This window comes from Prionailurus bengalensis, chromosome X (genome assembly GCF_016509475.1).
Source record: "Prionailurus bengalensis isolate Pbe53 chromosome X, Fcat_Pben_1.1_paternal_pri, whole genome shotgun sequence".
Taxonomy (NCBI): Eukaryota; Metazoa; Chordata; class Mammalia; order Carnivora; family Felidae; genus Prionailurus; species Prionailurus bengalensis.
The window spans coordinates 32,930,170-32,956,925 of NC_057361.1; the positions used below are offsets into that span (position 1 = coordinate 32,930,170).

The 26,756-nt window shown below is 38.2% G+C and overlaps 2 protein-coding genes across 3 annotated transcripts in view; both read left to right on the forward strand.

The window, feature by feature from the left end:
• Positions 1-26,756, forward strand: part of PRRG1 (proline rich and Gla domain 1) — a 139,701-nt gene that overhangs the window by 76,437 nt on the left and 36,508 nt on the right. The gene's annotated exons all lie outside the window — the stretch shown is intronic.
• Positions 23,730-26,128, forward strand: LOC122477923 (ferritin heavy chain-like). The gene has a single exon (XM_043571445.1). The coding sequence runs from the start codon at positions 23,874-23,876 to the stop codon at positions 24,702-24,704; it is 831 nt and encodes a 276-aa protein (XP_043427380.1). The 5' UTR covers positions 23,730-23,873; the 3' UTR covers positions 24,705-26,128.

The window sequence follows — 26,756 nt, forward strand, 5'->3', positions numbered from 1 at the left end:
GCAAAAACAGAGTGTATAAATTGATAAACTGTGAGTATCAGTTTTTATGTTTTTATTTTTTTACTGAAGTATAATTGACATACAGTACTAATTAGTTTCAGGTATGCAACATATTGTTTGGGCAATCGTATGCATTATTTAATGCTTACCACCATGAGTGTGGTCATCTTTTGCCACCATACAAAGTTATTGTTATTACAATATTATTGGCTATGTTCCCTATGGTGTACTTTTCATGACTGTGACTTAACTTATTTTATCATTAGAAGTTTTTATCTGTTAATACAGTTATCTATTTTGCCCATCCCTTCACCCACCTCCTATCTGGCAATCACCAGCCTGTTCTCTGTATTTAAGGGTATATTCATTTGTTTTGTTTTTTAGATTCCACATGTAAGTGAAATCATAGAGTATTTGTCTTTCTCAGTCTGGCTTATTTCACTTGGCTTAATACCCTCTCCGTCCATGTTATTGTAAATGACAAGACCTCATTCTTTTTTTATGGCTGAGTAGTGTTCCATTGTGTGTGTGTGTATGTACCACATCTTCTTTATCTGTTTGCCTATCATTGGACACTTAGGTTGCTTTTATATCTTGGCTATTGTAAATAATGCTGTAGCAAACATCGGTATGCATATATCTTTTCAAATTAGTGTTTTTATGTTCTTTGGGTAAATACCCAGTAGTGGAAGTTACTGGGTTATATTTCTATTTTTTTTTTTTTTTTGAGAAACCTCCATACTGTTTTCCACAGTTGGTGTACTAATTTACATTTCCACCAACAGTGCACAAGGCTTCCTTCTCTCCACATCCTTGTCAACACATTATTTCTTGTCTTTTTGACAGTAGCCAATCTGAAAGGTGTGAAGTGTTATCTCGTTGTGGTTTAATTTGCATTTTTCTGATGATGAGTTATGTTGAGCATCTTTTTATGTGTCTGTTGGCCATCCATATGTCATCTTTGGCAAAATGCCTTTTCACATTCTCTGCCCATTTTTAAATTTGATTGTCTATTTGTTTAAAGTAGTTTTTAAATCTTACTTAAATCCCACAATCAAAAACAAACAAAAAAATCATCATCCATAATCCCATCATGCACTCACAAAAGCACTGTTATTGGGATTTTAATTTCTTTTTGCCTTTTTTCCCCTGCATCTGCTTAGTCCTTATTTGTTTTATTTTACATATTTATTTTTTTCTTCTTATAAAATTAATATATGTTCATTGTAGGGAAATTGAAAATATAGTAAAACATGAAATGAATAAATCATTTCAATATTTAGCATCATCAGTTTTGTAATTTTGGTATATATTCTGGCCTATTTTTAATAAATAATTAAACATTTTTTTAATGTTTATTCATTTTTGAGAGACAGAGACAGAGTGCAGACAGGGGTGGGGCAGAGAGAGAGGGAGACAGAGAATCGAAAACTGAGCTGTCAGCACAGAGCCCAGCGTGGGGCTTGAACCCACGAACCGCGAGGTCATGACCTGAGCTGAAGTCAGACGCTTAACCAACTGAACCACCCAGGTTCCCCATACACAGGTAATTTTTAAAGAACAGTAGTATTGTAGTATAAATAGTGCTTTGTAGCATGCAGTTTTTAATAAAAACTGGCTCATGTTTTTAAAACAAGCAAAACTTAGTTTTTGATATTATCTTTTATCAAAAAATACAAATTTTAGGTATTCTATCATTTTCATAAAGCCAGAGTTTTCATCCTGCTTTGTCATTCTCCTTTAAAGGAAAGGTAAGAACTTTAGTGGGAAGATACTTTGAAACTATGTAAGTCTTCCGTTCTTCATCAGACTTCTGCCCACTAGTTTTAATATCTGCTATTGATGATTTTTGACTGAATCAATTATAGTTTCCAGTGGTGATTTCTAACTCCATCCTGTGTACATTTGTTAGTTGACATTCCACTATGGGCAGGAACAATCTAGCTAGCTAGCTATACAGACCTAAAGATTACTTTATTCAAGAGCTATAATCCATTATTGTCAATGTTTTGGTCACATTGTCCCATATTTGGCTAATGGAAGTTTCTTCAGACTGGTTCTCTGCTTCTTTGACATTATCATTTTTTTAAAGCACTTTTTTACTTTTTGGGTGAGCAAAATGTTCCAGGATGATCATGTACTTCCCTGCCCCTGCCTTGGAATTGGCTTTTTCTGTGAGGAGCCTTGGTTACTTTTATTAGAAATAGTATTTAGAAATCAAGATGTAGTAGCTAGTGTATTCTCATTGCTATGAATGTACCATTGCTTCTGGGCCTTCCAGCACCAGAACTTGGGGGAAAAAAATCACAAACACATGTATATGTACAAAAATGTGAACTTACAGATTCATCCTGCTGCTCTCCAATTCCAGTACCCCTCAGGGTTCTTATTTGTTTCCTCTTTCTGTATTTGTAGATGAGATGGAGATATTCTCTGTTTTTTTGACAGTGAGAACCGTGGCTCCCAATAACATCAATATATTATCTCATTTACTCAGTCCTACAGCACACACAGAGTGGTTTCAGAATTATAATACTAATACCATAGTGGGGAGAGGGACAACTTTTATATTCATTCATTCATCCATATCATTCCATATGTATTCAGAGATTATTCTGTTTTTTAGAAGCTGTATACTACTTTCTTATAAGGATGTGCCAGTGTATTCAACCAGTCAACTGTATTTGGGTATTAACTAGTTTTGAGTATTTTTGTACTTTACAGATAATGCTGTAATATATAATTTTGTGCTTCTGTATTTTTGCATTATTGGAAGTGGATCTTCAGGGTGAATTACAAGTGGAGTGGTGGTCAAAGGGTTAATGCATATGTAGTTTTGTTAGATATTGCCAGAATGCCCTCAATAAGGGTTGTACTATTTTGTACTCCCACCAGATATTTGAGAATGAAATATATATATTTTATGACAGTCTTAACAGCAGAGAGTATCTAGAAAATTTTGACATGTTTGTCAAGTCATTGGGTGAGATGTGATATTTTGATGTTGTTTCTGCTTATGAGTGAAGTGGCATATTTTGCCATGTGTTTTACGGGCCATTTTTATATCTATCTTGTGAATTGTCTTTGTCTTTTGCCCACTTTTCTATCCGGCTTCTGATCTTTTTTTCCCCTCAGTTTCTAAAAAGTATTTTAGAGATATTTGTTTTTATTGGTGATGTGTATTTCATATATTTGCTTGCAATTGTCATTTATATTTTGACTTTGCTTATGGGTTTTTAATGCATTTTTTTCATTTTCATTATAGCCATAAGTTAAACACATATTTTATTGAATATAGATTTTTGATCATAGTCAACAATCTTAATTATACCCTAGGGATAGAGGAATTCACAGTTTCTTCTTACAAATATACTTGAGTTTTGACATTGAGATCTCTGTTTCACTCACTGTTTATTCTTGAGTATGGCATGAATTATGGATATAATCTTTTTCACATGCTATTCAGTTGTCCAAAGACCATTTTTTATACAATCCTTCTTTGCTTCAGTGATTTTAGTTACCCTTTATCATATTCCTAATTTCAATATATACTTAATTGATTTCTAGATTTTATATTCTAGTTCATTGGTCCATCATTCTGCTAAAATGCCATTACCACACTGCTTTAATTAGAGAGGATTTTCAGTGTATTTTAGTATAAATTAGAACCAGTTCCCCTTATATGCTCCTCTTTTCCAGTGTTTTGTGAGCTATTCTTGCATGCCTGCTTTTTCATATAAATTTTAGCATTAATTTGTCTAGCTCCAGAAAAAATAATTTGTCAGTATTTTTATTGGGATTTCTTTTAATCTGTAAATTAACTTAAGGGGAACTAACATCTTGAAGATATTAAATCACCTTCTCCAAGAGGAAATTTCTTTCTTTTGGTTGAAATCAACATTTCTGTCTTGCAGGAATGTTTTGTAGTTTGCATCATACAAATTGTGCACATTTTTTGGGTGGGCCCTTAAGTATTATTACTCTGTTGCTATTATACATGGGGTGTTCTTTTCCATGGTATATTCTAACTGGTTATTATTTGTGTATGTGTAAGCTACCAATTGTTTTAAACCTTGCTAAGTTAAATTGGCTTATGATTAGCCAAAAATATTTAAAGTGTACAATTTGGTAAGTTTTAACATATGCACACACCTGTGAAACCACACTGTGAATCACTACAACCAACATAGTAAACAAATGCATCATTCTCAAAAGTTCCTTCTTGCCTCATTATAATTCCTCCTTCCTCTCCCCAGGATCACCACCACCCCAGGCAGTGATTGATCTGATTTCTGTTACTGTAGTTTAAATTTTCTAGAGTTTTCTATGAGTGAAATCATGCATTGACTTCTTTTAGTTGGCATTGATTATGTTCAGATGCATCCATATTGCACATATCAATAGTTCATTCATTTTTATTGCTGAGTAGTACATTATTGTATGTATATGGACATTTGGGTTGTTTCCATTTGGGGCTGTTACAAATAAAACTGCTGTGAAGACTCATGTGCTAGGCTATTGACTTTTTTCAAAAATATATTTATTTAAATTCAAGTTTGTTAACATACAGTGTAGTATTGGTTTCCGGAGTAGAGCCCAGTGATTCAACGCTTACATATAACACCAAGTGCCCATCCCAGCCAGTGCCTTTCTTAATTCCCATCACCCATCTAGCCCATCCTCCCCCCACGTCCCCTCCAGCAACCCTCATTTTGTTGTCTGTCTTTAAGAGTCTCTTATGATTTGCCTCCCTTTTTGTTTTTATCTTATTTTTCCTTCCCTTCCCCTATGTTCATCTGTTGTGTTTCTTAAATTCCACATATGAGTGAAATCATATGATATTTGGCTTTCTCTGACAGACTTATTTCACTTAGCATAATAACACTCTAGTTCTATCCACATTGTTGCAAATGGCAAGATTTCATTCTTTTTGATCGCCATGTAGTGTGTGTGTGTGTGTGTGTGTGTACACACACATACCACATCTTCTTTATCCATTCATCAGTCAGTGGACATTTGGGTTCTTGCCATAATTTGGCTGTTGTTGATGGCGCTGCTATAAACTTTGGGGTGCATGTGCCCCTTCAAATCAGCATTTTTATATTCTTTGGGTAAATACCTGGTAGTATGCAATTGCTGGGTCGTAGGGTAGCTTTATTTTTAATTTTTTCGAGGAACTTCCATATTTACAATCGCACCAAAACCTGTAAGATAGCTAGGAATAAACCTAACCAAAGAGGTAAAAGATTTGTACTCTGAAAACTATAGAAGGCTTATGAAAGAAATAGAAGAAGACACAAAGAAATGGAAAAACATTAAATGCTCATGGATTGGCAGGACAAATATTGTTAGAATGTCTCTACTGCCCAAAGCAATCTACACATTCAGTGCAATCTGTATCAAAATAACACCAGCATTCTTCACAGAGCTAGAACAAACCATCCTAAAATTTGTATGGAACCACAAAAGATCCCGAATAGGTATTGACTTTTTTAAATTAACAAACCATATATTTATTTTGATACGAGACCCAAGAAATCTCATGGTCAAAGTTATACTTCCACAGATGCATTCTGTTTTTTAAACTTTTTATTTTGAGATAATTATAGAGTCACAGAAAATTACAAAGATAATACAGAGTGGTCCCATTGTAGACTTTAACCCAGTTTTCTCCAGTGGTTATATCTATAAGTGTAGTACAGTATCAAAACTAGGAAACTGACATTGGTACATTCTGTGTATATAGTTCTGTGCCATCTTGTCACTTGGGTAGATTCTTGTCATCACCACTACAGTTAAGATTCAGAATTCTGTCATCATCACAAAATCTTCCCTTGATAGTCACATACCTCCTTTCCCACCACCATCCCTAACCTTTGGTAATCACTGATCTGTTCCCCACCTCTATAATTCTGTCATTGCAAGAATGTTATATAAATGGAATTATATAATATGATATGGAATCTTTTGATATTGGCTTTTTACACTCAGTATAATGCTTCTGAGATTCATCCAAGTTGTATGTATCAGTAGTGCATTCCTTTTTATTTCTGAGTAGTAGTCCATTGGTATGGATGTACCATAGTTTGTTGAAGCATTCATTCATTGAAGGACATCTGGGTTGTTTGCAATATTGGCTATTACTTAGAAAGCTGCTATAAATATTTGTTTGTAGGTTTTTTTGTATACCTAAGTTTTTATTTCTCTTTGGTAAATCCCCAGGAATATAGTTGTTGGGTTGTGTGGTAAGTATATATATAACTCTTAAGGGCACGGACAAACTAATTTGTCATTATACAGATTACCATTTTACATTTCCCCCAGCAATATTTGAGTGATCCAGTTTCTCTGCATACTCACCAGCACTTGGTGGTGTTTATTTTAGTCATTCTGATAGGTGTATAGTGATGTCACATTGTGGTTTTAATTTCCATTTCCTTAATGGCTAATGATGTCAAACATTTTTTCATATATTTATTTTCTATTGATATATTCTCTTTTGTGAAATCTCCCTTCATGTCTTTTGCTTATTTTCTAGTTGGATTGTTTTCCTTTATTATTGAATTTTGAGAATTCTATATATATTCTAGATACAAATCCATTGTCAGATACATGTTTAGTAGGCTATTGATTTTTATGTGTTAATTGTATATCTTACTTACCCCTCTGACCCCTTGTATTGCTTTCAAGGTGAACAATATTTTTAATGCATAGCTTTCTGGCCATTATGCATCTCAGTGCTTCTATGTGTCCTTTCCTCTGCATAGAGATAGGATGCTGCATTTCAGCACTCTTTGAAGCACATAGACGAAACTCTTTCAGCAATTGCTCAAGCAATTCTCTGCACTTTCCAGCATCATCTTTTCCCCTCTGATAGATTCATTCTCATTAGTCTACACGCCTTTTAAAAAAAAAACCTCTCTTCACCCCACATCCCCCTCCAGCAACTACCTTCTGTCTTGAAACTCTGTTCTGTTTGTATTCACTCCCCTGATGGGGTTTCCTAGTCTCATGGCTTGAAAGGGTAATGATTCCAAAATTTATATCCTGGAGGGCCACCCTGCTCTTCAAAACTATGTGACTGCTTACTAAGCATCTCCTCTTGGAATCCTTAAACTCTACATAAACAAATTCATGTCCCTTCCAAAACAATCTGCTTCTACCACAGCCTTTCTGATCTCAGTAAGTGGTAACTGTCTTTCCAGCCATCTCTTTACTAAGCCCCCAAACCTTGTTGTTATTCCTGACTCTTCTATTTCATATTCACATCTCATCTGCTGATAGTGTTGGTTCTAACATGAAAATATATTCAGAACCTAACCACATTTTAGCTCTTTTTACTTTTACCACTTTACATCCCAGTCATCACTCTCTCATCTGTATGATTTATTGCCCCCCCTTTTGTTGTTGATTCTCAAAACAGCAAGGCAGAGTGATCTTTTAAAGTACCTTGTCTGTAATGGTGTTCCATGTTAGTAAAAGTCGAAGTACTCAGAATCACCCAGAAGGTACTATGCTAGCAGTCCCCATCTTGCTCCATTCCACTCATTCACTGTGGCTGCAGTTTCTTCTTTACCACATCTCCTGTGACACTCCACTCTTCACTCACTTTGCTCTGGCTTTCTTGTGGCTCCTTACATATACACAGAACATGTCCTGCCTCATGACTTTGGCACTTGTATTTTCCTCTTCCTGATAGATATGTCTGAGCTCGCTCACCACTCTCAGGTCAAGTTCACATTCTCAATGAGGACATATCTTACCTTAAATTGCAACCTCTTGCCCCTTCTGTGAATTTTCCTTTCTAGCACCTATCACCATCTGACATTTGTTGTTTTTATTTATTGTTACCCTCCCTTGAGAACTGTTAGCTTTATAACAGCAGCATTTCTTGTCTGTTTTGGTCATAGATATGGTCCTTACAATATAAAACAGTGCTGGCACGTAATAGGAATTAATTAAATATTTGATGAATGAAAGAAGGAACAACTGGATTGGCATATTATGAGATAAATTTATTTCATAGGAAGTAGTGATCTAAAACTTATTCACAAATTAGCTGATACATGTGGACTTAATTTTAAAAGTTTTTTTTTATTGGTGTTAGGTTCCTTTCCTTCTTTATATAATAGTGTAATAGAAATGGTTTCTAATCCTTAATCTGTTTCAGTGTTTGTTATATGTTAAGAAGGATCTGCTCTGTATTAAGAAACACTGAACAACACAGTTTCATCTTTGAAGTTCATGATTGATTAATTACGACAGTGAAGAAAATGATTGACTTTTGTGATTTGCTTACTGTTAGACTACTTATTAAATAACTATCTTTTTGTTTACTAAAATTTATTACTCAGAACAGGTTTATTCATACCTATTTTCATCATCCCCAAATCTGAAGTGTGTTAATTTAGAAGTATTCTTTCAGTAGGATGGGGTGGGGTTTTTTTCGTCATATTTTATCTAATTTGGAACACAAGTCTAATTATAACATACAATGGAAGCAAATGTACTTTGTGGTTCTCATTTTCACCATGTAGAGATTTGGCCAGATTTAATCAGATTTATCTGCTGAGTACCTGCTGTATAACAGACACAGGACATAAAACAATGATTAAGCTGACCTTCCATCATGGCATTTGAGATGTGATAGAGACAGCCTGTGTACACACAGAATCTCACATAAGCAGTAGTTATCAGAATTCTGTGCCAAAATCCTTGGCCTTCAGAATGACACAGACCTGATTTGGTGTCTCAACTCTGCCACCTACTGACTGGTATTGCTTTGTGCAAACATTATACCTTTCTAGGCATCATTTTCCGTATCTTTTAAAAAGGAGAAATTATACCTACAGCTTTAGGTTTGTGGCTGTGCACTTAGCTTAGTGCTTGGCACAGAGAATGCTCCCAGTAAATAAATTCTATTCTAGTTTTTAGGTGCTCAATTGCAGTCACTTTATTTAGGAATCCTTATTTGATCTCTTCCATTATTTTGTTTTTTCCTTTCTCTTAGCCCATCAGGATGCTTTGCATGTTAGAACTTTAAATTTTGAGCTAACATGAATAAAGTATTAGTGATTCTTTAAAACATCTATTTCAGAACTTTCCTTCACAAATTATTTCTAGTTTATTTGTGCTTGACTTTTCAAAATAGTTGTCCTTAGAGTTGACTAGAGTGCACAAGAATCAGGTTGGCTGCTTGTCAAAACTGCATAGTTCTACCTAGCATCTTGATCCGGGTTTCTAATACTATTCCACCAGTAAAAGAAAAAACCACGACTCTTTGAGGGGAATGGCTGATTCTAGGGCTGAGGCAATGAGAATACACGATGAATTGGAGTATATTGTATTACTAGAAAGTAAGAAAGTGCTAAAAAAGAAAAAAAAAAGAGTGGGAGGATGTCAGGGGGACACAGGAGCCAACTTGAAGGAGCTCCCAGTGGCCAAAGCTGGAACAATTTGAGTAACAAGTAATGTAGTATTGGGTTATAAACCAAAGCATATAGTAAATGCATCAGAGTCCCCAATGATATAAATGAGTGAAAAAAATAAATAGGTGAGAAAAATACATAGTACACAATAATTCCAAATTATGTATACAAATATTCCCATCTTTAGGAGGCAGAACTTAATTCTCTGCCTTTCTTGTGTGTAGCTTGGGTTTAAGGATCCATTCCCAAGAAATAGAGTATGGAAAGTGCTGGGAAAGAACTTACAGTGGACAAACCTGGCAGATACTCCCTTGACCAGGTGATCAAGGTTAGTATCATCAGTGATGTCATGATGTATATCATGTGATGAGAAGGGAATTCACTTCTGTGGTATTTTCCCCACAAACCCATAACCTCGATGGGATCATGAGAAAATTACCAAAGACATCCAAATTGAGAGACATTCTCTAAAATACTTGACTCCTCAAAACTGGCAAGATCATGAAAAAGAGGAAAAGGCTGTCTCAGACCAGAGGAGACTAAGTAGACATGATGATTAAATGCAGTGTGGATTTGGGGTACCTGGGTGTCTCAGTCCATGATCTCACAGTCTGTGGGTTTGAGCCCTGCATAGGGCTCTGTGCTGACTCAGAGCCTTGAGCCTGCTTTGGATTCTGTGTCTCCCTCTCTCTCTGCCCTTCCCCAACTCATGCTGTCTCTTTCAAAAATAAATAAACATTAAACAAAATTAAAAAAAAATAAACACAGTATGCATTGGATTGTGGATCACAGTCATTAGTGGGAAAACTACTGAAATCCAAATCAGCTGTTAATAATAATGGACCAGTTTTGGATCACTATTTCTTTTTAAAAATTTTTAAAAAATATTTATTTTATTTTATTATTTTATTTTTTTAATGTTTATTTATTTTTGAGAGAGACAGAGACAGAATGCGAGTGGGTTAGGGGCAGAGAGAGAGGGAGACACAGAATCCGAAGCAGGCTCCAGGCTCTGAGCTGTCAACACAGAGCCCGACGCGGGGCTTGAACTTGCAAGCTGTGAAATCATGACCTGAGCTGAAGTTGGATGCTCGACTGACTGAGCCACCCAGGCAGGCACCCCAGTATTTATTTATTTTTGAGAGAGAAACAGAGTGCAAGTGGGGGAGGTGCAGAGAGAGAGGGAGACACAAAATCCAAAGCAGGCTCCATGTTCTGAGCTGTTAGCACAGAGCCCGATGCAGGGCTCAAACTCAAAAACTGTGATATCATGACCTGAACGAAGTTGGATGCCTAACCAGCTAAGCCACCCAGGCGCCCCTAGTTCACTATTTCTAACAAATATACCATTCCAATGTAAGATGCTAATGTTAGTGGATACTGGCTGAGGAGTATAGGAAAGTACTTTGTACTGTCATTGCAACTTTGCTATAAATCTACAATTACTACAAAATAAAATTTATTTTAAAAAAGCACATTTTAGGGTCCGTAGGTCTCCAGGGGGCCAGGGAACTTCCTTTCATGAGCAGTCTTAGGGATTCTAAGGTGGGTGATCAGCAGATAACATTTTATAACATTGTGAAGCAAGTGGTTCAACTAAAACCTCTTAGTTGGAATACTCAAAAAGCTTTGCAGTGTGTGATATACCCAGGGGTGTGGATGATTGTCCTGTCTGAGTGCATCATTGCAAGTCTTTATTCCTACTCCCTGGGTGCTCCATGCTCTACTCCACCCCAAGCTGTGGTTGCATTTTAGAAACTGAGTCAGTAATATCCAGGCGTTTTTTTTTTTTTTAATTTTTTTTTTAACATTTTTATTTATTTTTGAGACAGGGAGAGACAGAGCATGAACAGGGGAGGGTCAGAGAGAGAGAGACACAGAATCTGAAACAGGCTCCAGGCTCTGAGCTGTCAGCACAGAGCCCGACGCGGGGCTCGAACTCACGGACTGTGAGATCATGACCTGAGCCGAAGTCGGCCGCTTAACCGACTGAGCCACCCAGGCGCCCCATATCCAGGCGTTTTAGACCTTAAGTCCAACTATTGCTTTTTTGATAATACCTGTCATTCCAAAGTGTTGCTATTTAAATTTGTTTTGTGTGAAAATTGTTGAAAGAGAAGTTGAAGAAAAAACTATGCAGCGCCCCTTAATACTAGGTTTTGTTACAAAAGTTACACCGGAGATTTCAATTTAGAGCCTATGGCAGGAGATAGGATGTAAACACTTTTGGGTGGGAATAGCAATTACAAGAAGTGTTCAGTGTCTGAGGTATTTTAGAGTTAGTCGCTAGTTGCCCAGAGATTTCTCATCACACTTTCAGGCCCAAACTCAGATACTTTGGCATCATCAGGGAAATTCCTATTTCACTTAGCCTCTGATGGCACTCGAGCCACTGATTCAGAACTTTGCCCTTTGAGGGATGATGGACTGCAGTAAAGAAAGGAGGTAGGAATCAAGTTTGGGCATAGACACATAGGCAAATGTGGGGCATTGCTGCCACCATCTCCTAGCCATATTCTGCATTTTCATCCACATCTTCCTTAGGCCCATCCTGGGGCTTCCTAGTGGGGCTTCCTCACTACTTCTTTTGGGATTTCCTGAGAGAGTAAATTAGGCAGGGCCAAAGTATGTTATTTTCTGTGTATTTTGAAATTCCCTGTCTTGTTCCTGATCATAGAGGAAAAGTGTCAGTTTTTCACCATTGAGTATGATTTTAGCTGTGGGTTTATCGTTTGTGGCCTTTAATATGTTGAGGTATATTCCCTCTATACCCACTTTGTTGAGAGTTTTTATCATGAATGGATATCAGATATTGCCAGATGGCTTTTCTGTATCTATTGAGATGATCATATAATTTTTATCCTTTATTTTGTGAATGTGGTGTATCACATTGGTTGATTTGCGAATATTCAATCATCCTTGCATCCCTGCAGTAAGAATACCCCTTGATCATGGTGAATGATTCTTTTAATGGATTATTGAATTCAGTTTACTAATATTTTATTGAAGATTTTTGTATCTATGTTTCACCAGGGATATTAGCCTGTAGTTTTCTTTTTGTTTAGTGGTTTGTGTATCTTCGTTTAGTGTCTTTGATGGCCTCATGGAATGAATTTGGAAGTGTTAGGTACTCTTCAATTTTTGGAATAGTTTGAGGAGAATAAGGATGAACTCTTTAAATGTTTGGTAAAATTCACCTATGAAGCCATCTGGTCCTGGACTTTTGTTTGTTGGTAGTTTTTTTTTTTTATTATAAAATTCAGTTTCGTCACTAGTAATCAGTCTGTTCAGATTTTCTCTTTCTTCCTGATTAAGTTTTGGAAGATTGTGTACTTCTAGATATTTATCCATTTCTTTCATGGTGTTCAATTTGTTGGCATATAATTTTTTTAATTTTTTTTTTCAACGTTTATTTATTTTTGGGACAGAGAGAGACAGAGCATGAACGGGGGAGGGGCAGAGAGAGAGGGAGACACAGAATCAGAAACAGGCTCCAGGCTCTGAGCCATCAGCCCAGAGCCCGACGCGGGGCTCAAACTCCCGGACCACGAGATCGTGACCTGGCTGAAGTTGGACGCTTAACCGACTGCGCCACCCAGGCGCCCCTGTTGGCATATAATTTTTCACAGCAGTCTCTTATAATACTTTGCACTTCTGTGGTGTCAACTTCTCTTTCATTTCTGATTTTGTTTATTTGTGTCCTCTTTTTTTTCTTGATGAGTCTGGCTGAAAGTTTGTCAATTTTATTTTTTCAAAGAGCCAGCTCTTGGTTTCATTGATCTTTTCTTATGTTGTTGTTGTTTTGTGTTTTTTGTTTGTGGTTTTTTTTTTTTTTTTTTTTTAGTCTCTGTGTCATTTACTTCCACTCTGATCTTTATTATTTCCTTTATTCTACTAACTTTGGGCTTCATTGCTATTCTAGTTCCTTTAGGCATAAAGTTAGATTATTTACTTAAGATTTTTATTGTTTCTTCAGGTAGGCCTATATCACTATTAACTTTCCTCTTAGAACTACTTTCACTGTGTCCCAAATATTTTGGACTGTTATGTTTTTATTTTCATTAGTCTCCATGCGTTTTTGATTTGCTTTTTGATTTCTTCATTGGCCCATTGGTTGTTTAGTAGCATTTGGCTTAGCCTCCACATATTTGTGTTTTTCCACTTTTCTTCTTGTACTTGATTTCTGGTTTCATACTGTTATGATCAAAACAGATGCTTGATATTATTGATATTATTTCAGTTTTGTTAAATTTATTGAAACTTGTTTTATGGTCTAAGCTATGACCTGTCCTGGAGAATTCTCCATTTGAACTTGAAAAGAGTGTGTATTCTGCTGGGTTTGGATGGAATGTTCTGTATATATCCGTTAGGACCATCTGGTCTAATGTGTCATTCAGAGTCACTATTTCCTTGTTAATTTTCTGACTGGATGATCTATCCATTGATGTAAGTGGGGTGTTAAAGTCCCCTAATATTACTGTTTTACTGTCAATTTCTCCCTTTCTGTCTTAATATTTAGGTGCTTTCATGTATTCAGGTGCTTTAATGTTGGGTGCATACATATTTACAATTGTTATATCCTCTTGTTGGATTGATCCCTTTGTCATTAGTAATGCCTTTTTTGTAATTAGTAATGCCATATGTTTTGTCTGATATAAGTATGGCTTTTTTTTTTTTTGCTTCCACTTCTGTGGAAAAATTTTTTCCATCCCTTCACTTTCAGTCTGTATGTGTCTTTAGGTCTGAAGTGAGTCACTTATAGGCAGTATATAGATGGGTCTTTTTACTTTTTTTATCCACTCATTTACCCTATGGCTTTTTTTTAATGTTTATTTTTGAGAGAGAGAGTGTGTCTGGGGGAGGGGCAGAGGGAGAGAGAGAAAATCCCAGTAGGCTCCATGCTGTTAGTGCGGGGCTTGATCCCATGGACCATGAGATCATGACTTGAGTCGAAATCAAGAGTTGGACACTTAACCTACTGAGCCACCCAGGCTCCCCTACCCTGTGTCTTTTGATTGGAGCATTTAGACTTTTATATTTAAAGTAATTATTGGTAGATATAAACTTACTGCCATTTGTTAATTTTTTTAGTTGTTTTTGTACTACTTCTCTATTCCTTCTTTTCTTGCTCTCTTTCTTTGTAATTGATGACTTAATTTAGTGTTATGCTTGGATTCCTTTCTCTTTATTTTTAGTGTATCTATTATAGGTTTTGGGTTTGATGTTACCATGAGGTTCATATATCCTAAGTATATAGGAGTCTGTATTAATTTGATAATTGTTTAAATTTGAACACATTCTAAAAAATAACTTTATTTTTACTCCCATTTTATGCATATGTTGTCACATTTTATATATTTTTATTTTGTGAATCACCTTAACTATTTTTTAGATATAACTGATTTTACTATTTTTGTCTTTAACCTTCATACTAGCATTATAAGTGATCTACTGCCTTTACTGTATGTTTGCTTTTACTTGTGAAATTCTTTTCCTTTCATAATTATCTTCTAATTATGTCCTTTTCTGCTGAAAAAAGTCCCTTTAACGTTTCTTGTAAGGCCATTTTAGTGGTGTTGAACTCCTTTAACTTGTTTGTCTGGGAAACTCTTCCTCTCCACGGTTCTACATGGTAACCTTGCTGGGTAGAGTATTCTTGGTTGTGGGTTTTTTCCTTTTAGCACTTTGAACATATCATGCCACTCCTAGCCTGTAAAGTATCTGCTGAAAAATCAGCTGAAAAGCCATATGGGGTTTCCCTTGTATATAACTGGTTCCTTTTTTCTTGGTGCTTTTAAGATTCCCTGCTCATTTTTAATCTTTGACATTCTAATTATTATATGTCTTGGTGTAGACCTCCTTGAGTTCATCTTATTTGGGGGTCTCTTTTATTCCTGGACTTGGATGTCCATTTTCTTCCCTAGGTTGGGAAAATTTTCAGCTCTTATTTCTTCACGTTATTTTCTGCTGCTTTCTCTCTTTCTTCTTCTGGGCTCTCTCTCATGTAAATGTTAATATGCTGGGTATTGTCCTAAAGAGCCCTTTAGTCTATTCTTACTTTTTAGAATTCTGTTTTAATTTGGTGTTCAGCAGTGTGCTTAACATTACACTATCTTCCAGATTGCTGTTCTGTTTTCTGCATCCTCTAATCTGTTGATTCCTTTTAGTGTATTTTACATTTTATTTACTGTATTCTTCAACTCTGATTCTTTTTTTTTTAAATATTTTCTATCTCTTTGTTGAAGTTGTCATTGAGTTCACCTACTCTTCTCTAGTCTGGTGAGCATCTTTATGACTATTACTTTGAACTTTTTATGAGGTAGATTGCTTACTTCTGTTTCATTTCATTCTTTTTCTGGGGTTTTGTCTCATTCTTTCATTTGGAGCATATTTCTCTGTCTCCTCACTTTGTTTGACTTTCTGTGTTTGTGTCTATGAATTAGGCAGAATATCTACGTATCCTAAACTTGAAGAATGGCCTTGTGTAGGGACATCCCCTTTTTAGACTGTGTGTCCCTGGCAGCTTTGGCTGGTTGGCTGGAGTTTTAATGGGCATGGCCTGGCAGTCCCAAGGCACTCCAAGCTGTGACCACCCAGGTTGGACAGCTGGAACTGAAGTGGGCACAAGCTGGGGTGTCCTGGGGCTTTCTGGGCAGAGGGTACCCTGGAAACACAGTAGACATGAAACCAGTATGGTCTAGGATATCATGGGGCACTCTGCATAGGGGGTGCCACATTGAGTCCCCTGGAGATCAATTGGGTGTAATGCTGGGGTGTCCTGGGATGTTTTGTACCCGTGTTGCCTTGGTGAGATGACTAGAGCTATAGTGGACACTGTCCAGGGCTGTCCTGGTGTGTGCATTGCTGGGGTCACCTTATTGGGAATGCTGGGGCTGGTGTGGGCTGGGGCGCCCAGACTCTACTCCCATCTGTACAGTCAAGGTGGAGAGGGAATGTAAATAGTGGGGCTCACTAGTCCCTTCAACCCAAAGGGTTCTAGGACTGGTTCCTTTATATTCTAGTTGCTCTTTTAAAATTAGTGGTGTTTTATTCTCTGGCATTCAGGCCCTTTTATAGATTATGAATCTTATCTAGTCTCAGTTATTCCTTTCAGGTTATGGTCTGAACTTAATTTGGAGGGTTTCAGACTGTATATTACCAAAGCAGTGGACATGCGAGCAGTTTGTTAACCTTGACCTGAAGTTACCTCATTTTCTCTCCTACTGCCAGTTAATCTTTTTCAAACCTGTCCTCATAGACTGAGTACTGGCAGGAATACTGGGCCCATTTTTGTCACTTGTACAGTCATCTCCACCATATAGTTAATGTAACTCTGCGTATTACAAGCAACAATGTCTAGTTAATGATGCCCTGTTTAACTTCCATATATGCTGTTTACCCATGGTTACACTAAAGACACATAGAATTTCAGAACTCATCAGTATACCTCATCAGAATTAATTTGGCAGAAGATATTCTTCTAATGGATCTGGTGGACATCCAAGAGTTCCATGGCAATATTGCACCAGAATTTGAGGTCACATAAATGATGATTCAGGTGTCTAAAGAGACCCTGCTTTGTGTAGCCACCCTAGTTTGACAGTCTAAACTCCTGTTCCTTAGAGATAGGGAGATATGATCTACCTTTCTGGGCACTTTTGGGCATAAAAACTCATACCTTTTCTCCCATTTATGTTTTTTTAAAATTTTTTAATGTTTACTTTTGAGAGAGAGAGACAGAGAAGAGAAGAGAAGAGAAGAGTGCAAGCAGGGGAGGGGCAGAGAGAGAGGGAGACACAGAATCTGAAGTAGGCTCCAGGCTCTGAGCTGTCAGCACAGAGCCTGATGCGGGGCTTGAACCCATGGACTGTGAGATCATGACCTGAGCCAAAATTGGACACTTAACCAACTAGGCCACCCATGTGCCCCATTCTCTCCCATTTAAAACTTCCTGTTAGGTTTGCTTTATGCCCACCTTTTTCTCCTTTGCTCCTTCAGCTCCTGCTAGACCTTGACCTTAAGATCATGAAGCAAAGAGAGGAGCATGATTTGCCCTTTAACGTTACCCTTCCCATTTTCTTTCCTTTACTATTTTGGGGGGAATGAGGTGGAAGGGGACAGAGGTCTCTAAGTTAGCTGGTATTGCTGTATCCTATTTTTGTCTGTCACTAAATCTTTGGTGGGCCTAATTATAAGTTGGGTGGGAGGTGCATGGTGTTCTTCAGGGGGGTCCTAAAAGAAACCTCTGTACAACACAGTTCCAGAAATAGGAGCTATGGTCCTGTGTTGGCCTCTACCAACCCCTTCCCCAGCTGGCTTCTATCCTAGTATGCATGCTTCATATCCTTGTTGGGGCCTTTTGCCTGGCAAACAGCCCTCTGGTGCAGAGTAGCTGCAACATGGCTCAGGTTTTCCACAGTATCCACTGAACCGGTGGAAAATTCCTACACCCTTGTTTTTTTCTGGTTTTTTTTTTTTAATGTTTACTTATTTTTTGAGAGAGAGATACAGAGTGTGAGTGGGGGAAGGGCATGAAGAAAGAGGGAGACACAGAATCTGAAGCAGGCTCCAGGCTCTGAGTTGTCAGCACAGAGCTCTAAGTCACGGATTGTGAGATCCTGACCTGAGCCAAAGTCGGATGCTTAACTGATTGAGCCACCAGGTGCCCCTTGAACACCCTTGTTTTCCACCTCGGGAAAGATCTATACCATCGCTGACTCTGTTGCTTTTCCTCAAATATACCCTGCCCTTCATATGGGCATAGAGTGCAGTATTGGGGGTACATCAGCTATTCCACAGCTTAAGCAGATGTCCACTCAGGGAATGAAATATTAGTGTTCTCTCTTCATACATGTATCCTGTAACTGACTTTCTTGGAATAACTGAGCTCCCCTCAGTTGTTCAAAGTCTTAGGGTCTAAACAAGAACTGTGAATCCATGAAATGTGACACACTAGCCTAGCATGTGTAGTAGTGATTCTAGTGGCCCTGTCAGCCACTGTGCTGCTGCTTTGGGATGCTTAACTACTTGGTAGACAGTACTGTCCTTGTTAGAAATGACTCACATTATCTTACAGTGAGCTGCAATCTTCATTTGAAATGCATCTTCATTTGAAAGATGGTGTCACATGCCTCCCATAGCATGCTAGGAGGAGGTTAGCTATGAATTCAGAAGTGGGGTTTACCTGTTTCTCAAGCAATTATATTCCTTAGTCTAATACACTAAACCTCCCACTCCAAAAAGGGAAAGAAAAAAAGTTGGAAACCACCCATTTTAGGATGAGACCGAAATGTAAAATGACACAATATCCAACAGAAAATGACAATTTTTTTCTTTATTAATGTTTTGTGTCTACATAATACTGTAGACTATTAACGCCACAAATAAATTACCAAAAAGTTTAAACAGTTACGAGTATTTTAAAAGTGTCTGCTTTGATAGATGTATTCAGACAAGTGAGTAAAAAAATATTACCATATTTCATTGATTCTCTGATCATTTATTCACATTTTCTCTGAAATTGAAGTTCAGCTTATCAGTGACATCATGGATTAGTTTAAAGCATGTTTTTTCCCCTTTTTTAAAGGTTTTTTGTTTGTTTGTTTGTTTGTTTATTTATTTTGAGAGAGAGAGAGCACAAGCAGGGGATGGGAAGAGAGAAGGAGAAACAGAATCTCAAGCAGGCTCCACACTGCTCGAACTCACCAACAGCCAGATCATGACCTGAGCTGAGATCAAGAATGGGATGCTTAACTGACTGAGCCACCCAGGTGCCCCTTTTTTCCTTTTTTTTTTTTTTAATGGTCATTCATTTTTGAGAGACAAAGCATGAGCAGGGGAGGGGCATAGAGAGAGGGAGACACAGAACAGGCTCCAGGCTCTGAGCTGTCAGCACGGAGCCTGATGTGGGACTCGAACCCATGAACCATGAGATCATGACCTGAGCCAAAGTCAGACGCTTAACCGACTGAGGCACCCAGGCGCTCCTTCCTTTTTTCCTTTTTTAATGCATAAAAAAACAATGTGCTTTTCGATTCATGGTATATTTAATAAAATACAGCAGCTAATCACCTCTCGTGCCCACTCCTCAGAAATTCCCATCTGGGTGTGGTCACTACTGTAAATCAGTTTCTGTTATAGTAGGTAGCTGCTGATTCCTTTAATATTTGGGGTTGTCCTTGGTTTCTTCCCACACGGGTGTTAGGGTATAGTCTCCCCAGGACAAGGCTGACAGTGGCCCTCATAGTTTGAATATCAGTAACTGTAGAAATAAAATTCCATTTAGCCACTTCCAAGATACAATCAAATCAGTGGCAAAGGAAATTGGTGTCATAGACTCTAAGTCTAAAGTTCCCTTTTGGCCAACAAAAGAGCAGGACACAGGATTAAGGTGAGAGATGGCGTATGTCTGGGAAAAGACAGGAGCCCCGAATAAGGGTGTTTGCCCTGTATTTATTAAGATCAGAAGGCTTACAAACGTGATTGGCGGCACAAAGAGACAAACTGTGAACATTAACTTGGGGATGTGAGGGAAGAGGGGTATTTGGAAGATATACAGTGTTTGGGGTTTGGGTCAGTATAAAACAAAATCCTGGCGCCGGACAGATGGGCAGATGGTTGTTAATGGCAGACAGGAGGTGCCGTGTCTAACTTAGCTAGCCTAGGGGATGAGACAGTCAGGCGGAATAACCTCAGGGTTAACAAGGCTCCTTTTCTTTTGCTACCCATCTCCGCTCTGGGCTGCTTCACCTGCAACGCAGCGGTCTATAGCTCAATTTATCTGTTTACCTAACTTGGCCCTTTCTTCCTGTGAAAGTAGCTTTTCTGGTACAGTACTAAATTGGGGGGCATTTTTGCCCTGCATGCCTAATTTTGTTTACCTCATATACCTTTGCATTGGGAGCCTGGGTACCATCAAGCTGAAACAGAGGATCTGCTCCTCCACTGTACATACAACAACCAACTGAGAAAAGAGGGCTCTGTCTTTTCTTGAATTGTATATTTTAGAGAGTGGCACTAATGTCATAACTTAAAACAGCATGATTATTTGAACATTAAGGTATCATCCCATTCCCAAAGCTAATATTTGCTACCAGTCACTGCTTATCATGAATAGACTAAAAGCTGATTTTTCTTTCCATTCCATTGTTGAAGAAAGATTCATGGAATAGACCAATTATATTTATAATCGATAGGGTCCATGAAAACCAAATAGGTTAAGCTCTTCATTTTTAAAATAGCCCCACAGAAGTCATTTTACTCCTTTTTCCATAGCGAGATACTGATTGGTGCAGCCGAAAATAGGACCCAGGTCTCCTAATTCAATATCTTCCCTCCCTTCCCATCCCCTCCTTCTGCATTGAACATAATTCTCTCCTAATTTAATTGATGGTTATGCCAGGGGTTTTCCAATGAAACAACTTAGTTTTTTCAAGTTCAGATATGATTGAAATGGAAAAATTGGTGGCTGGCACCTACTTTTAGCTAGATTTTTAATTTTATTGTTTTAAAATGCTTGGAAACAATACCATTTGGGACAGGCAAAGGTAATATTCTTTTCATCTTTGGACCAATATTGTGAATGCCAAAAAGACGAATGATGCATGCAACTTCTGATTGGAATTGGAACTTGTAGCTTTTGATTACTAATCTAGTACTTATAAGCACCATACCATGTAGCCGATATACCCGGAGCATAAGGCAGGATGTCTTGAAGAGAAGAAAACCTAATAAAACTTGCAATATAATAGGGCCAGTTAAGAATGAATATAGACGTAGTCTGAGGTTTCCTGTTATTATCTGAGAAGTGGCATCTTGAACTTCTAGACAATTCTGAACTTGTTTGGTTTGACGGTAAGATCATTTTCAAGGGAGCTGTCTTGAAGCTAAATAAACTGATGAGGTTTAATTATGATTCTAGAGTGATGTCTGAAGAGGTAGAGGAGATGATAAAGAATTAGTTCTATTTAAAGTTAATGAAAATTTTCAGTTCTACAGGTATTCATTTTTATTACTTTGAAAGACGTTACATTGTAAAGATTCAGGTGCATACTACTAACTAAAATGAGATAAACTAGCAAAAATAATAATTACCCATTAACCTAGAATTTATATTAGTTTTTCATTAAAACCATTCTGTCCCACTTTATTTTCTATTTTAAAATGTTAAAACTCAGGGCAAACTCTAGACGAAAGCAGAGATAAATAATTATCTACTAAGGATTTTAGTATCTCTTCAACTTAGCATAAAAAGATAATTTATTCCAATAAACACCATTCTTTTTGCCTTCTCTGCCAGCTCTTGTATTACTCACTTCCATTATCTTAGAAATCCTGTGCTCAATGGCAGTTTGATTATGACTTGCCCTACCACCAACATAATTGGAGAGAAAAGAAAGTAATTGCTTGAATTAATGTATTCTAAGTTACTAATGAATAGAAATGAGGCAGAAACTGTTGATTACTGATATAAAAACTATTTCACCTCCTTCTTTCTTGCTAAGAGAACCCCCGTTTAGGGGAGTAATAACATATCTAGTTGCTAGAGATAAATCATAATTAGCCTAAGTCAGTCATAGCAATATTGTTCCCTTTTCGTAACTGGTAGTAATGTCTTCTCTCTCATTCTTGATATTGGTAATTTCTGTCTTCTCTCTTTTTTTACTGATCAGTCTGTCTAGAGATTTATCTTTTTTTTTTTTTAATCTCAAAGAATCTCTGTTTGGCTTTATTTAGTTTTACATATTTTTGTTTTGTGTTTCACTGAATTTTTTGTTCCTTTATCATTTCCTGCCTTCTGATTGGTTTGTGTGTATATTGCTTTTCTTTCTCTAGTTCCTTAAGGTAGAACTTTAGATTTTCAATTTCAGATATTTGTTTTCCTTTTTTAATGTTACAGGGTTTGAATCATTTGAAATTTATTGAGACTTGGTTATGGCCCAGAATATGATTTTTCTTGGTAAATGATCCATGTGCACTTGAGAAGAAGGCGCTTCTAAAGAATATATTTTAAAGTTTCTTCTCTTCTGTTTCCAGCATTCTTTCTTTCTTTTCTTCCTCTTCCTCCTCCTAATTGTGACAAGTAATACCACACTGGTTGCCAGCAGAGAGGACAGCTGTGTGGTTTTGACCTATGGGAATGTATTACCTTTTCAGACAATTATTTAATTTTTAGTAAAGAATGATAATTGAATCATAGTGGTGGCTAAAAACATGCACAAAATCTACACACACAAAAGGATTATGAGTAGCAGACCAGAAATTATGAGGAATTCTTGGAAGACAGGAAAAGCAGGTGCTATCAGATTAGTTAATTTAGGTAACTCAAAACACCTGCAGTAGAAAACCAAGCATGTGCATAGAAACTTGAACAGTTACACTGCAGAAGGTCCCCAGGTCAACCATGTGATTAAAGAGCTACTATGAACAGCAGATGTTTTATCTGCCCTGCTCTGAAATGTCCCCAAACCCTACTTAAATTAGAAGTAAGCACTTGTAGTATTGGACCTTTAGGCTCCCCAAACTACACTCCAAAGACAGTGAATGAGGTTGAGACAAATGCAGACCTGCACAAAAGAAGGGATAAAACAGAAGTACACATCTACCTAGAAGGGACAAATAACTACTTTTCCATCATCAGAAATGCCATTTTTGTTTTGGCAAGAGGAAGGGTCCCTACCCTACCTACAAGCACCCTGCCGTGTACCCCCAAAGAGGAGACTACTTCTTTATATTGACATACTGTGCAATCCTGTTCCAAGGAAAAGCCTATTAGTGAAATGGACATCACAACTGTACATCAGATACATGCTGATTATGTAGGCTAATCAAATGTGCCCTTTATTCCTAAATATGAAAGGACAAAGTTTGGGAAATATTTGAGGAAGGTGAAAGAGAAGATCATAAACAGAGCAATTTCTGAGGTTAAAAAAATACAGGAAACAGAGTTACCAAAAAAGCCAAATTCATACTCAGAATTTTGAGAATTTGAATAAGAATGTGAATTGAATAAAACTATGAGTTTGAATAGGAATATGAATTTGAATAAGAAGGCTGAGAATATTTGAATAGGATCAGGCTGTAATAAAAGGGATCCATTCAAGATCCCTTTTTTATACCAATAAAATTAAGTAATTGTAAAATGGACACATTATTGCAAAATTAAAATCTTAAACCCCAGGGGGCGCCTGGGTGTCTCAGTCGGTTAAGCATCATGATCTCAGAGTTCTTGGGTTCAAGCCCTGCACTACGCTGTGTGCTGACTGCCCAGAGCCTGGGGTCTGCTTCGGAATCTGTGTCTCCCTCTCTGCCCCTCCATCTTTCCCTTGCTTGCTCACTCACTCCGTTTCTCAAAAATAAATAAACATTAAAAAAAAAATTCTTAAAGGGTGCTCAGCGCAGGGTCTCCCTGCCTCACTTAGGCTCCACCCGAACCTGGAACAGAGCATGCGCGGCCCCGCCCCACCCCTTATCCCCCCTCCCCCAAACCGGAAACTCGCCCCCGTTTCCTGTAACGGACCCCAGTTCCGGTTCTATCCCAGAGCTGTTGCCGCGTCCAAGCCCAACGGACGCTGCCTAGAGGTCTCCATTGCCACTGAGTGCCTCTGGCTCCTCTCGCCATTCAAGCTGGGCAATCTTCGGGGTCGCCGCCGCCTTCGGCCTCGCCACTGCCTGTTCCGGGGCCCTCGCTTCAGAGTTGCCTTGACCTTGGTGCCAGCGCCGCCAGCCATGGCCACCGCGCCGTTCTCTCAAGTGCGCCAGAACTACCACCCTGAATGCGAGGCCGCCATCAACAGCCAGATCAGCCTGGAGCTCTACGCCTCCTACGTGTACCTGTCGATGGCTTTCTATTTCGACCATGACGACGTGGCCCTGGAGAATGTCTCCAAGTTCTTCCTGCGCCGGTCCCACGAGGAGAGCCAGCATGCCGAGAAGCTGATGCAGCTGCAGAACCAGCGTGGGGGCCGCCTCCGCCTCCGCGACATCATGAAGCCTGACCGCGACAACTGGGAGAGCGGCCTGAAGGCCATGGAGTGCGCCTTTCACCTGGAGAAGAGCCTGAACCAGAGCCTGCTCGACCTGCACCAGCTGGCCACCGACAAGAACGACGCCCATCTGTGCAGCTTCCTGGAGACCAACTACCTGCCCGAGCAAGTGAAGGTCATCAAAGAGCTGGGGGGCTACATCACCAGCCTGCGCAAGATGGGGGCCCTGGAAGATGGCTTGGCAGAATACCTCTTTGACAAGCTCACCCTGGGCAACAGCGACAAGAACTGAGTTGGGACTGCCTTCCCATAGCCACAGGGTGCATGGTAACTTCCCCTGGTCACCATGCCGAGCATGCATTTTGCAGTATTGCACTTGCAAAACGTTCCAGTTTTTTTCCTTCCAGTTTTGCCATAAAGTTACTTGGTTGCAATAAAGTTATTTTGTTCGAAAATAAATAAAGGTCTCTGGTTGATGTGTATGCACATCTTTCACCTTTTAAGTTTTATAGTAGGTATCCGGGAGTCTCTCCACCCACCCAACCCTATCCATATGCAGCTGAGGATCTCCAGAAATGGAGGGAGAAGGTATTCCATGGGACCCTGGAAAACACAAAATTAATCTTCCCCTCATAAGCAGTGTGGGTGGTGGTGGTTTAGAGCCCTGAAGAATGTGGGAACCTATGCATAGTAAAAGTATAAAAACATTGCCTGAAAGTTATGACTGAGGTTGATCTGGGGAAAGAGTGAAGGAAATGGGATTGGGCAGGGATTAAAATAAAGGAGGTCTTCTACTTTACTCTGAAAACTTTTACTTTATCAAAATAAGTAAATACTAATATTTTTTGATTCTAGATAGCAAGAAAGGGACCCCAGAAGCCATTATGGCAGAGTACCTCTTTAACAAGCTCACTGTGGGCAATAGTGGTAAGAGAAACTTAATCTTAGGCTGGCTTCCTACTGGATATGAGAGTGATTTGCCTTTGGTCCCCTGTGCAGGACATGCATATTATCATTAGAAAACTTTCACTTCCCCTTATGAATAGTGTGGTTATGTGGTTTGGGGTAAGATGGGTGGTTTGGGGCACTGGTTGCTGTAGATGGATGTATATAGTAAAGTATAGAAAAAACATGGTCTAGAATTTATAATAGTGGTTGCTTCTGGGAAAGAATTGAAAAATGGGATTGGACAGGGATTAAAATAAATGGAGCCTTCGACTTCATCTGAAGTTTTTAGCTGATTAAGTCATACAAATGTTAATGTTTATTGTTTGTCAGTAACAACCTGGGGACCCTGGAAACTGGCAGAGTGGAGTAACTGATTGGCAGGTTGACCCTTGTTGTCAGTGACTATGGGAACTGTGTTTTAGGTTTGCTTCTCTGGAGACACAGGTGCAACTTCAAATGGCCACCAGTACCAGGCATGCATGCTGCCATCAGAAAACCTCTAGTTTTGGGGGTTTATGTACACTTTGTAATAAACCCTGTTCAGTATAAGGGTTGAAAATTTAACAAAGATGCTGAACATCAAAATATTTGAAAATGACTGAGGTAAATTGAATCTTCTAGAAGGAAATAATTCATAATAATAATTGATAGTCATAGAAGAACCTTCTATAATAACAAGCACTCAGTAGAAATTCCAGAAGGAGAAAACAAGAGTTTGTGTAGAGTGGTAGACAATAATCAGGAAATAATTTTTCAAGATACTATAATCTCGGGGTGCCTGGATGGCTTGGTCAGTTAAGTGTCCAACTCTTGATTTTGACTCAGGTCATGATTTCATGGCTTGTGAGATCTAGCCCCACATCAGGCTCTGTACTGACAGCATGGGGCCTGCTTAGGATTCTCTCTCTCCCTCTCTTTCTCTGCCCTTCTGCTCACGTACATGCGTGTACTCTCTCTCTCAGAATAAATGTTTAAAAAAAATACTATAATCCAAATACTATTACCATGTATATTTCCTCCTTTAATCTACTAGTGTTCTGAATTACATTAACAGATTTTCCTGTGTGGAATTATTTTTTATTCCTGGAATGAAACTTATTTGATCACTGTTGATTTGTTTTACTATAATTTTTTGAGATATGATTGAGATGTATGTAGCATTGTGTAATTTTAAGGTGTACCGTGATACACTGATATATTGGGAAAGGATTGCCACCAAAGCCTTAGCAAAAACCTCTATCAATTCATGTAATTACCATTTCTTTTCGGTGGTGAGATTTCTTAAGATTTATTCCCTTAGCAATACTTAAGGATATTATATTGTTAACTATAATGACCCTTCTGTACGTTAGATCTCCAAAGTTTGTACTATTTGATCAACATCTCTCCATTTTCT

Coding starts and splice junctions, on each gene's coding strand:
- LOC122477923 (XM_043571445.1), top strand. CDS start 23,874: ATGCGCGGCCCCGCCCCACCCCTTATCCCCCCTCCCCCAAACCGGAAA.